The 12,690-nt window shown below is 38.2% G+C and overlaps 3 protein-coding genes across 3 annotated transcripts; 1 reads left to right on the top strand and 2 right to left on the bottom strand.

Moving 5' to 3' along the window:
- Positions 1-825: 825 nt before the first annotated feature.
- Positions 826-2,595, top strand: LOC126620135 (probable transcription factor At3g04930). Its single transcript, XM_050288619.1, has one exon. The coding sequence runs from the start codon at positions 1,028-1,030 to the stop codon at positions 2,324-2,326; it is 1,299 nt and encodes a 432-aa protein (XP_050144576.1). The 5' UTR covers positions 826-1,027; the 3' UTR covers positions 2,327-2,595.
- Positions 2,596-5,094: 2,499 nt separating this feature from the next.
- Positions 5,095-8,555, bottom strand: LOC126620020 (guanosine deaminase). Its single transcript, XM_050288480.1, has 5 exons — positions 8,352-8,555; positions 6,625-6,684; positions 6,056-6,246; positions 5,525-5,629; positions 5,095-5,432 (listed from the first exon to the last, which is right to left on the bottom strand). Exons 1-5 carry the CDS (start codon positions 8,365-8,367, stop codon positions 5,244-5,246), a joined length of 561 nt encoding a protein of 186 aa, XP_050144437.1. The 5' UTR covers positions 8,368-8,555; the 3' UTR covers positions 5,095-5,243.
- A 2,773-nt stretch (positions 8,556-11,328) lies between these two features.
- On the bottom strand, positions 11,329-12,084 carry LOC126618306 (uncharacterized). Its single transcript, XM_050286347.1, has one exon. It carries the CDS (start codon positions 12,082-12,084, stop codon positions 11,329-11,331), a length of 756 nt encoding a protein of 251 aa, XP_050142304.1.
- Between the last annotated feature and the right edge of the window lie 606 nt (positions 12,085-12,690).

The following is a 12,690-nucleotide window of genomic DNA, read 5'->3' on the forward strand; positions in this document are numbered from 1 at the left end:
TGGGGATTGTATTTACGTTTCAGTGTGTCGGGAACATGGTTAGATGTTACAATACAAGTCGTTGGATATTTGAAAAAAGAAATTTCCAACGACTTGTATTTTGATACTTGATGTACTAGGCCATGTTTCCGGCACAATGAAATAAAGACGAGACCAATTTGTACAAGTGGGCTTTACTCTGATACATATGTGTTACGATGTATTTCTTTGTATATGTTATTAGACACAAAGCTAAATCACCACATTGATGTCACATTTTCTAATACGGACGAGTCAATAAATAGTAAGACCATTTTCAAATGACTTACAACATTTTCTAATACGTTCATGAGTTTTAATCAGTTTTTCGAATTACTACTTAGACCAATCCTATTGAATCCAAATCTTCTCTTTAGTTGGAAACGATATTTTAATTTAATTTAAAGTGCGAAAAAGATTTAAACTTTGGATGTGTAGTTTAGTACACTCATATAGTTAACTTGTTTATTCCCAAATCTATCAACTCGATTCTCAATTAACTTTCATTTTGATTGTATTCGATTCCCAAATTTTAAAACATCAAAACGATTGGAGCAGTTGACGTATCTACTATCACTATTTAACCTATCAATCCGATTCAATAATACTTTCATTATGATTGAGTTTGAAAAGTTTGCCGAATAAGATTCGATTCCTGAATTGAAAAAAAAAATTCGACATGATTGGATCAGACGGATTTGCTAAACATTTTCCGTCATTAATTAACTCAAAAGTTTGGTCAAGGCCACCACCACCACCCAACCAAGTCCACCATCGATCAAGAGTCCCACACGCAACGCATAAACTACAACGAAACCCCGTGAACCAACCAAAACCCACTTGGGACTTGACCCCTTCCCTCTCGTCCTAACCCCAACTACTTCTCTTTCTCTCTCCTCTCTCTCTCTAAACATAATTTCTAACCCCACCCACGACGTACTCCCCCCACCCGCCAATTTTACCCGAAATTCCCATAACGCCCTCCACCGCCGCCACCGCGACGTTTAACATGGCCCCCGACCAAGACGACGCCGTTCTCCCCGAAGGAGACCTCTCCTCCTCCTCCTCCCAGGACGAGGAAGAAGACGACGACGTCGTCGATGAGGACGAGGAAGAAGATGACGTCGACGACGACGACGACGTCATCAACTCCGCCTCCCCTTCCACGTCGTCCGCCGGCGCCACGGATTCTCTCCCCGTCGCCATCGCCACCGCGACTCCAACCGTCACCGTCGCCCTTCCCGCTCGGGCCCCGCCTACGGTGCCTCTGACCCTCGCGTCTGCTCCAACCACCGTAATCGCAAACGACGCCGTGTTGTCGTCCGATCCCAAACGGCACCCCGCGTTGTCGTCCCAGCCGGAGGAGAAAAAACCGGCCGTGCTCGACGATTCTCGGAGACTATTTCAGAGGCTGTGGACCGACGAGGACGAGATCGAGCTTTTACAGGGCTTCCTCGACTACACGACGCAGCGAGGCAGCAGAGGCTCGCACCAGGGCCCAAACGACACCGCTTTGTTCTACGACCAGATCAAGTGCAAGCTCCAGCTCGACTTCAACAAGAACCAGCTCGTCGAGAAGCTCCGGCGGCTGAAGAAGAAGTACCGAAACGTCGTCACCAAAATCGAGAGCGGCAAAGAGGTCAGCTTCAAGAGCCCTCACGATCAGGCCACGTTCGAGATCTCCCGCAAGATCTGGAGCAATATCGGCCGAATTGGCGCCGCCGACGATAACGCCCTCGACGACGAAGATCCGAGCCCTAACCCTAACAATCCTAATTTCAACAGTTACGAGATCAAGGCCGAGGAGGCTGCCGGTTTCGCCGGCGATAAGAAGTCCACGCCGAGATCACGCAAGCGCTCGCGAATACAGCCAAGGGCCGACGAGAAACCCCCTCCTCCTCCGCCGCTACGTGGCGGTTTAGTTGAGCCAACTCCGGTAATCAAAGATAATAACAACGGCATTAACAGTAACAATGGTGGTGCTGGTAATAATGGCAGCAATTGTAATGCTCACGGGTTGATTGAGGAGACGGTGAAGAGTTGTCTGTCTCCATTGTTCAAGGAGTTACTGAGTAATGCAATGGGTGTCGCCGGGCCATCCAGAGGGTTCGGAGGGTTGGCATTCAATCCGATTCCATTGAGCTTCGGCGCGCCTTTGATGAACTTGAATTTCGGGGGCGGGGAAGTGGCGGATGACAAGTGGAGGAAGCAGCAGATTTTGGAGTTGGAGGTGTACTCGAAGCGATTGGACTTGGTTCAGAACCAGATAAAGGTTGCATTGGATGAGTTGCGGTCCAATGGCGGGTGAACAATCGATTGAAGGAAGGCATTGATGTAAGTTCAGGGACTCTTCGGAATCTTGAATTCTTTGTTCATATAAATTTGCTTGGTCTCTCTGATCAAATGCTGCAGCAGGTGTTTGCATTTTACGAATTTTGTTTCCTCCTTCGTTGATTTCATAGAACAGTTTTCGAATAATGATTTTCCGATGGTTGTCTAGTCTTTTCATAGTTTTGTTCATACCCTTTAGACATGTGTAGATAATTGGTGAAATAATTTAAAGGATCTTTTCCCGTATGTTCTTTGTACATGAGGTATTTCTTGACATAAATCGATCAAGTTAGCGTCTTTACTTATCGCGTTGGATTGTAACGATGTGTTTGAAATTTGGAGATTTCATTTACGGGAGGGCAGCTCTCTCATAGTTTGCAATGGCTGGTAGAGGTGATTGCAGTTACGAGAGAGAGATCGGTGTTTCGTGTTTAGAAATCTCTGTATGTTTCAATGACCTGAACCTCTTTGTTCATGATTTGCAACCGGTGAGCGAGATGTCTTGCATTGTTTTCTTCAGTGTATACGACGATTAGAGCTATGTAGATGCAGAGGCATATACATATACTTGTATTTGTGTTTGTTAAGCAGGGAATTAACGTGCGTATGTAAGCCGTGTATAGATCCATGTCTTGCAATAGGGTGTGTCGTATGAACTAGTTCGACATGCTTTGTCTAGTGAGAAGGGGTCGCAATGGCCGTGTGCTAGGCCGGCTTGTCAAGACGGATGTCAAGGTACATTCGTGTTGTATTTCGTAGATTCAGCCGACGGAATTTCAGGTTTTTGCGACCCTGAGTTTGAGGTGTGAAGGAAACTAAGGTTTCGTTTTAAAGATTCGGTCATCTGGTCGTTTATGTTGGAGATGGAAATTTGCGCCGAAGGAAGTTAGAATTTGGTCGAGTTGACGAGCGCAGCAGTTGCATTGTATGATGCAGCTGAGAATCGGATGCATTTTCGAATACATTCCGGCAACTAACGCACTTTCTGGTACACTACCACTTCAAGCACACTGTCGGAAATCCATAACGACAAAGTCATGTAAAGGAACAACTCATGGAAACGAGCTCGAAACTTAAAAGGACTTGTTTGGTATCCCATTTGAATTTTTTTTATAATTTCTCAAAACATTTCTCAAGAATTTTTTTTGAAAACAATTTTATTTAAGACTCAATAATTTGTTTTGTATGCGATTTAAAAGTTTTAAATCTTACAACTTAAACTAGACAAAAATATCTGAAAAGAGGGGGTCAAGAGATAAAGAGAGAGAAGGGAAGAAAGTAAGAGATGATTGAAGAAAAGAGAAAGAAGTGAGAGGATCGGAGGAGATAAAAGGGAAAGAGGAGTCAGAGAAAGAACCGAGAGAATCAAGAGAACGAATTGAAGAAGAGACGAAAAAGGTAAAAAAAAAAAAATAAGAGAAGGGGGAGAGAGAAAGAAGAAAAGAAAGATAGATTTGGAATGAAAAGGAAGGAGGGAGAGAAAAGAAATGAGGGAGTTTAAGTTTAAAAACTTTAAAAACTCACTTTTTGTATTTTTAGAGAATAAACTATATTTTTAAGTTAGTCTAGAGTTCAGTTTTTTAAAATAATCATACCAAACAAGTTTTTAAGGTCTAAAACTTGAAAATTGTTTTTGAATTTAAAAAGTTTAATTCAAGTAGAGTACAATACCGATTCTAAATTTCTCAATAAGAATTGATTTGGATGTTTAATGAGAATCTATTATTGAGGAAACACTGAATTTGGATGTCCAGGGCATCCGGGTGATGCCATCCCACGGTGAGACCAAAAGCATACCCAATTTTCAAACCTAGGGTTTCAATAAAAATCCAAATTTGCTTCTAATTTAATTTTATATTTTGACTCACAAATTCCACATAACAATTTAATTGTGTGATGCATGAAACAAATATATGAACATATACAATATATATATATATCGAAAGGAAAATATAAACATAGAGGGGTTCATGCATCATGGGGAATGTTTTCATGTTTTGTGGACGTTTCAAATATCTTCTTTTATTTTAAGCGTACCTGATTAGCAGAAAACAAATAAGCTTTTGAATTTGGTGGATGATAGCCTCCTCCAACGATGCGTCAATTCCTCAGCTTCTGGCAAGAGCGTTCTGATAACGTGTTATAGGCCTATTTGATTGAACGATCTAGGGTTTAGAGAGAGGGGGCCGACCACTATTAGAGAGAAGAGAGATTGATTTAATTGTGAGGTGTGTTTGATTCACTCTATTGTGCTTTTATTTATAGTAGTAGGAAGGATAAAACCTTTCCCTTTAGGATTACAACATTTAATAAGTAATCTAGTCCTAATAGGAATACAAGATACTTTCTCAGATTCCCTAGGATTTACACAATTACATTCGTATTCTAAATGGGGTGTGCTATCCACACACCCCTTTATACTTCTCCCACACCCTTTGTTAATTTCTGTCCATTGATCTTCTTCAATTCATCCGATCCGACGGCCGAAAATTAAAAGGGTGTGAGAGAAATAAAAAAAGATGTGTAGATATCACATCCCATTCTAAATATGACTGCAACAAAAAACTCCCTTTTTGTGTTTTTAGAGAATAAATTATATTTTTAAGTTAGCCTTGAGTTCAATTTTTGAAAATAATCATACCAAACAAGTTTTTAAGGCTTAAAACTTGAAAATTGTTTTCGAGTTTAAAAAGTTTAATTTAAGTAGAGTACCATACAGATTCTAAATTTCTCAATAAGAATTGATTTGGATGTTTAATGAGAATCTATTATTGAGGAAACATTGAAATCTTTCTTTTCCTGAATTTGTGTAATGTCTTGAAATAATAACGAAGAGAAATGAGACTTCAATGAGTGGTTTTGGATGCTTCACCAACAAGGGAATAATCGTGAAATCAATACATGTGAAACTTCGCCTTCGTTTTCTCAAATACTTGTTCAGCAATCACCGCGCCGTTCCCGTCGGCCTTCTTGATCTCCATGTTAGCCTTCTGGTAAAATGCAGTGCCCCTCAACGCGTCCGCAATGAAATCGTCGAAACCAATTGCTATGGCGGCTTCGGCCTTAGCTCCGTAAACCAACCTCTGTTCAGAAAGAGCAAAGACAGATTGTTTAAACCGTATAAAAGTATGATCTTCTTGTTATTTCGACGAAATTAAAAGTTCGAAAATTGGACCTTAAGTCTTGAAAGATGGATGGCACCAAAGCACATTGGGCATGGCTCACAGGATGCATATATTTCGCAGTCCGCGAGCTCGATCTGATTGAGCTTCTTACAGGCCTGTGGAAAACAATTGTCCCAAGAATGAAATCGGAAAAAGCATTCGGAGGTTTCCGATTTGGAGGTTCAAGAAAAAGAATATAACAGATGACAGAATCTCAAGATCAAATAAAGAACATCATAACTATAACTTGTAGAAACCGGAAACAAGCGGATAAAACATGTCTGCTAAGATCTATGTACATACATACTCATCATGCTTACAACTCTAATGACAATGCCGATCATAAAAACCTTTCGTATATATATGTCAAGCTCACCTGGATATAAAAACTAAACAAATTGGACATGGCTTTAAGTCTTCCCTAAACACATTTATGCCCAAATGCTAGTACGGATCCAACAGTTTTGACATTATATTAAAAATCAGGGTTGCACTAAGCAAAACCCCTCTCACGAGGCAACGTAGTTATATATTAGTCTAACCTCTCTTATGGCAGTAACCTCTGCATGGGCAGTCGGATCAGTGTGTTTTAGAACCATGTTGTGACAGCTTACGACTATCTCATCATTGCGAACAATAACTGCACCAAATGGGCCTCCATCTCCACAATCAACTCCCTTATAAGCTTCCCCAACCGCTTCTGTTAAGAATTTGTGGTCTCTATCCTGTACAACTGATTGAACAAACAAAACAAAAGGCAAAGCATGATAAATATGAAGACCAGATCGGGTTGCAAAGTACCACCTTTTTCTGACAAAGCAAATGAGTAAATGGAATTATTTCATTAGATCAATGTTATAAATTGAATACCAATAAAAATCATATGAAAAAGAATATAAAGCACAATTGCTTATCTATACTAACAATAAACTTAAATTCCTCAACAACCAGCTGATAGCGTGAAATTAAATGGAAAAGTGACTGCTCAATGGCATAACCGCACAAGTACATGATGACTGATTGTTTATATACTTAAGTAATCTTCATTGCTTTTCTGTGTGCACTGGGCAAGGGGAAATGGGAATGAAAAATAAGATGGGTTTGGTGTTACCTTCTTGATGTGCAGCAAATGCAGCGGCCACAGAAAGGGTTCCATCTTGCGTTTCCACCACTGCCAAAAAGAAGAGGAGTAACAATGAATAACCAAAGCACCCAAAATTTCCCAAGTATATATAGCAGACATCCACATTTCTTACAACACTCTGAACTTAACAATTAATCAACAAGTTCCACAACTTATCTGCACTTCTGATAACAATTTAAGGGAAACAACGTAGTAAACAATCAAGGGCCTAACCAGTTTTAAGCTTTCATACATATACATAGTATTCCTAGCATTTCGGTGAAAAGGAAAAAGAATAATAGGCAAGTGAAATACGAGAAAGAAAACTCCACAAAACAAAAATCTTAGGAGTGACTGCACTCTGAATATAATGAAAGCGTAAGATCATCTAGTAAAACTGAATGGATTCACAGGTTTTCCAAGGAAAAGGAGGATGGTAATTCATGGTTGAAACTTGCTCCAATGCCATCACATTGCAGTCAAGAGCCCAAAAAGCGATCCTATATAGAGAGAAAGTCTTGACACCACTACTGGATATGACAAAAGACATGTAACTTACAGATTTTGCAAAGACAATGCAAAGTTTCCACATTTTTAGCAAGTTTGTTTACAACAGCTACATAGTCAACCAAGTTATGTGTAAAGGATGGCCGGTCCGTACAGTATCACAAAGCACTATAATGCTTCTTAACTAACATTTGGCACTATAATACCCACGTTAAAATGAAGTACCCAAAAAAATGCACAAGGATGCAGACTACATTCCTCGTTAGGTCGTTAATTCTTTTGTCAAGTGATTCACTGTGCCTAGTCATTTCAAATTCCAATCATGGAATTGCATTTGATTATTCAGAATCATTTCAAGTACATTGTAACTAGAAATTATACGATCTTCCCAGCTAGTCTTATTGTTAGCATCCAAATTTCATTCTTTTGAACCCTCTCATCGAAATAGATCCCTATACAGCCATCCTCCACCGGAGATTTATATGATCTTCGCAGCTAGTCTTATTGTTAGCATCCAAATTTCATTCTTTTGAACTCTCTCATCGAAATAGATCCCTATACAGCCATCCTCCACCGGAGATTATATGATCTTCGCAGCTAGTCTTATTGTTAGTATCCAAATTTCATTCTTTTGAACTCTCTCATCGAAATAGATCCCTATACAGCCATCCTCCACCGGAGCAGGGTGTTTCCGATAATCATACTGATGTGCATCCTTTCAATCAAATAACACAGAAACCCAAAAAAAAAAAAAAAATGTACTCCTTTCGAATCTTTTTGCTGTCGAACTACCATTTTAAACTTACTTTTCTACTCTCTTAAGCTAAAACCAAGGCAAGTCTTGGATTAAAAAGCAGTGGAGGCAGTTGTAGCATACAAGCAGCCACCAATTTTCTGGGCAAAGTTGATCCACAAAATTCCAGACTTACCCAAAAGAAAATCTGCAAATCGGAACAAGAAACGATCCCAAAACCATAGTTTCAAACTAAAAATTCAGAAGATTTAAGTTTTACCACAAAAAAAAAAAAAAGAAAAAGTAAAAATTCCAGAACAAACCCACATACAATAACTGATCAAACCCATGAAAAACCAATCACATATACCCAATTCACCATAGATTGTTAAGACATACATGATCCAAGAATTACCCAACAAAGAAAAAATGAGTAAAACAGTAAAACTTAAAATGGGTCTTGAAAGGATCGTACCGTTAGCTTCCGCCATTGATGGGAATTGGGATTGCGCGGAGGAAGAAAGAAAGGTCGGAGGAACGGGGAAGTGAATTGGGTAAGTGAAAAGAAAGAAATTGGGAGAATGGAACGAAGCGTGGAAGGAAAGGAGAAAGAAAGCGCGATGAGAAATGGAGAGATTGGGATGATGTGGGAGAGCTGTGAATTGTGATGGTCCACGAATATATATATATATATATATATATATAGTTGTCGTTGGTAAAGTGCGAGAAGGAGACTCAACTGAAAGCGCAAAAGAGTAAGAGCGACACAGACACGACATGTCGAGGTGTGATTATGAGGAGAGATTCACACGCAACTCCGGATCCCTTTTTACCAAATCAATCAGGTTCGGAATCCAAACCGTTAAAATTTGATTTAACGATTATAAGCAGAGATTTTTTTTAAAAGTTATAATAACTGTAACCGTTGAATCAAATTTCAACGACCTGAATCCTCAACTTGATGGATTTGGTGGAAAGGAATCATGAGATGATCCATTTCCTGCATTAGCGGTATTTTTGAGCCTAACATGTTTCAAAACGTTATTATTTTATCACATCACGTTGAATTATTGGTTTGAAAATGCGTCACAATGACAAAGATATTGTTATTCACACTTATTTTTATGTCTTACACACTCTTGCTAATTTTTTTGATTGATTTTTATCAATTTATTTGATTACACGGTTGAAAATTGAGAAAATATTGTGAGAAGTAAAAATTGGTATGTAACTGCCTTATTTTAAAACCTACCACACGTGTATTTCTGTTTTTCATATATCGTCGAGTGGTTTAGAATATACCATCATGGAATTATAGTTGCAAGTTATTCCTTTTATAAATGGACCCTACTTATTGATTTCTTTAATTCATTCGATTAGACGTTTGAAAATTAAGAGGAATGTGAAAAGTAAAAATTAGTATGTAGTTAGACTACTCTATTTTAAACCTACCACACGACTTGTGTTTCTGTTTTGCATTTCTCGTCGAACGATTGGTTTAGAATATACTATTATGGCATTCTAGTTGCACGTAATTCATTTTATAAACGGACCCTACTTATTGTTTATAACTACGTGATCAACACTCTTGCTTGATAGACACATTATTATATCCCAAAATTGCATAAACATACTTTAAATTATAATGAATTTGTGCAAATATTAGTCAAAGCTAGGAATTTTGCCAATTGGTAACTCAAACTCATGTTTTAATATAAACTACCTCATTCATTTAAAAAAAATAATATTATTAAAGAGAGGTGCAGGATTCGAAACTATTAAAAAAGCTAACAGAATGGAAAGTTTCAAACCCGTGACGTATGTGTAAAAACTCAATGCCCTATCTTCTAGAATATTAATTAGACTACATGCAAACTACCTCATTCGTTATTTTAGTTAAAATTTAATCAAAACGTATCATTCATTATTTTAATTAAAATTTAATCAAAACGTAACGTCTGCATAATATGCAGATCGCTTTCTAAGAATATTTTCGCCAATTAAAGACGCTTAAATAACTTAACGTAAGAATCTTATGTGACGTTTTCGTACACTCCTAATAAGTCAGATCCCATTTGTGAAAATTTCCTAATTGCATAATAATTTATGGAAGTGGTGACGCTTACAATAGGTGGGAAACGAATCTTGTTAGTTACCAATTTCGTCTTCTTCTTCTTCTTTATTTTATTTTTAAATAAAATAAAATAATATATTTTTGTGTGGACTCAAAACGAGAGCCAACTGGATCCTCTCTGAATGTTTTTGGTGACGACCTTAAGAGTGATCGTGTTCGTTCATTATATATCGTGTGATCAGTTTTATCAAATAATGTTTGTGTTTAATTATAAATAAAAATATTTAAAATAATTTTTAACCATATGCTGAACGGATACGATTTACAAATCATCGCGGAATCCTCACAAAAAAATTCGGCGAGTATCCGGATTCAAACTAGAGGCTAATTAATGGTTATATATTTCTTTAGTAGTCTTCTGTCGTTGACTTTGCAGTTTTGGAATTTTAGCTTTGGGCTTATTCTTGTTGGTGTACCCTGGGCCTGGTGGGTCGACATTTGTGGCCTAGTTTGGTTGCATTTGGGCCCTTTAGATGTTTTAATGAAATTACTAATGTACACAAGTAGGCTTTTTCGTCAAACTATCTTTCAGAGTAAAAAACACTTATATATGTATTTATACAATCTAGTTGTACCAGCATTTGTATTATTTTTCTAATAGAGATGAGATCCACATGCGTTGACGGACCATATCTATATTAGAGAGATAATACAAATGATGATACAACTAGGTGGTAAGTGTATCATTACTCTTTACTAACGAATAGAAAAACTTGTACGTTCAATATTATCGCGCGCAAGTCCTCTACAGACTACTAGTATTATTGTACCCGACATTAACAGTTTGATAGATAAGCAGTCTTTTCTTTAGTTTAAGTTTTGAAACTTTTTTAACTATTTATGGATACAATTTAAAGTTTAATCGCAGAAACAACATGTAGTTTACTGGAATTTAATTTGCAAAAGGACCAAATAATGAACTACATTCGTTGCATTGTGCAAGTGTAGCAATCACAAACTCTGTGATGAAAATTCCTGTCCTCAATTTACAAGTTAATTAACTGCTAATCAAATTCATTGATCGAAAAAACTCATCAGCGTTGCAGGAGCAGTCGTTGATAAAATATGTTTTCATAGTTTTAAAATTCATGTAAGAACACTCAGAGCCTTCCTAAACCCAATGAATGGTAATCCAAATGAGCTACAACATTTTGTTTAATTCGCAAGGAAAGGATCTTGTGCAAGCTCTTAGAATTAAATTCGTCACAAAATACAACATTTTGTTTAATTCACAATCAAATTTGCGAATTTCGTAAACAGTCGCAAAAAGTAATAAACTCAGAAAATAGAACATTGTCATAAGTGGGACTGCATTTTATCAAAAGGCCGAGGCTATCAAGCAAGTTCTGCTGTTGCGTATTGAGCAAGAGTCGAAACTCGGAGCGTGATCTTCAGAAACGATGGCGCTTCGCTTGAATGTCGAATCTTTCTTGGAACGGTAACTCTTCTGCAATTTAGCCATTGCCACAGCTGCAAGATTTTTTACCTCAAGACAGTTGAGAAAATCTCTTTTGGCCTTTTTCATGATCAAGCTGGCCTTTTTATGTACAGAAACATTACTGCCGCTGCTGCTCCTTCTTTTGTTGCTTGGAGATGACGGAACCTCCTCGCTTCTCCTTCTTTTGTGGTTCCCTGTTGAAGACGGAGCTTCTGCCTCTGTGCAAATAACAACTCGTCGGCTCTCTTTTCGAGCTGCTTCCATCTGATACCGGCTCTTCAACCTCTCAGCCGCCTTGTTTTCTTTCTTGTTCACCTCCTCCACTTTCTTCTCGAACAGCTCCTTCCATCTGAATGCGGCGTTCGTGTTGGTCTTCGTGTTTTCAACCACCTGATCAGCCATCGAAGCACCGAACTCCTCTATGTAGAATTTCCGCCACAGCTTATCGGTAACAGGACTCAAATCTCTGCCTCCGGTACTCTTCTCTATGCGACTCAACTCGTCCATGGTGCACTGCGGTAGGATTTTCTCGAGAAGATTGGAATCTATTCCACTAACATCCCCGCCATGGCGGCGCATTAAGTCAACCACCGAAGACGGAGGAGCAGCTGCTGCTTTTGCTTCCACATTGGCCATTACTCTCTTTCTCGTTCTCTCCCTGCTCACTTGCTCAGTTGTTTGAGTTGGGAGTTTAGGGTTCGGTTTCTAATTTCAAGTGAGATTTCTATCGCTTTATTTATAGGGAACGATCAGGTCCGGTTTCCTTTTCCTGTTGGGACTACTAGTACTGCTAGGGTTGGGATTCTAATTCTTATCCTGGTGGAAGTAGGAATCCTGGTAATTTCATGTTTCCTTTTTCAAATTGTTGTAAATAATCTGAGTAATTCAGACAAGTAATTAATTTTTTTTCTGGTTATACATTTTTTTCATATATAATATTATTTGAGTATTATCTTTTTATAAAAAAATGACTGAGTATTACAATCAAGATTCAAGACCTAAAAGTTTAGGAAATCTTTTAAAATTTTAATATTGTAAATTAGGAGAGATCCTTCCGGTTACTCTCATGAATTTACCGTAAATTATGAGAGGTTTTTACTTACAACGAACAGATTCAGACAGGTTGACTAGCTACCCCGGTTACATCTAACTAATTTGTCATAAACTAGGGGCAACTAAATGCAGGTTTCGTCAAACTGTACTGCACAGTAGAAAACACATAGATGTATTGTTTTGCCAAAA

The sequence above is a fragment of the Malus sylvestris genome, chromosome 4, assembly GCF_916048215.2.
Source record: "Malus sylvestris chromosome 4, drMalSylv7.2, whole genome shotgun sequence".
NCBI classification, from domain to species: domain Eukaryota; kingdom Viridiplantae; phylum Streptophyta; class Magnoliopsida; order Rosales; family Rosaceae; genus Malus; species Malus sylvestris.

Excerpts from the sequence above, each read along its gene's own strand:
- LOC126620135 (XM_050288619.1), top strand. The coding sequence starts at position 1,028 with ATGGCCCCCGACCAAGACGACGCCGTTCTCCCCGAAGGAGACCTCTCC.
- LOC126618306 (XM_050286347.1), bottom strand. The coding sequence starts at position 12,084 with ATGGCCAATGTGGAAGCAAAAGCAGCAGCTGCTCCTCCGTCTTCGGTG.
- LOC126620020 (XM_050288480.1), bottom strand. Across the intron at positions 6,247-6,624 it reads ATTTGCTGCACATCAAGAAG|TTGTACAGGATAGAGACCAC; the intron begins GTAACACCAAAC and ends TTGTTCAATCAG. Across the intron at positions 5,433-5,524 it reads TCCATCTTTCAAGACTTAAG|AGGTTGGTTTACGGAGCTAA; the intron begins GTCCAATTTTCG and ends CTTTCTGAACAG.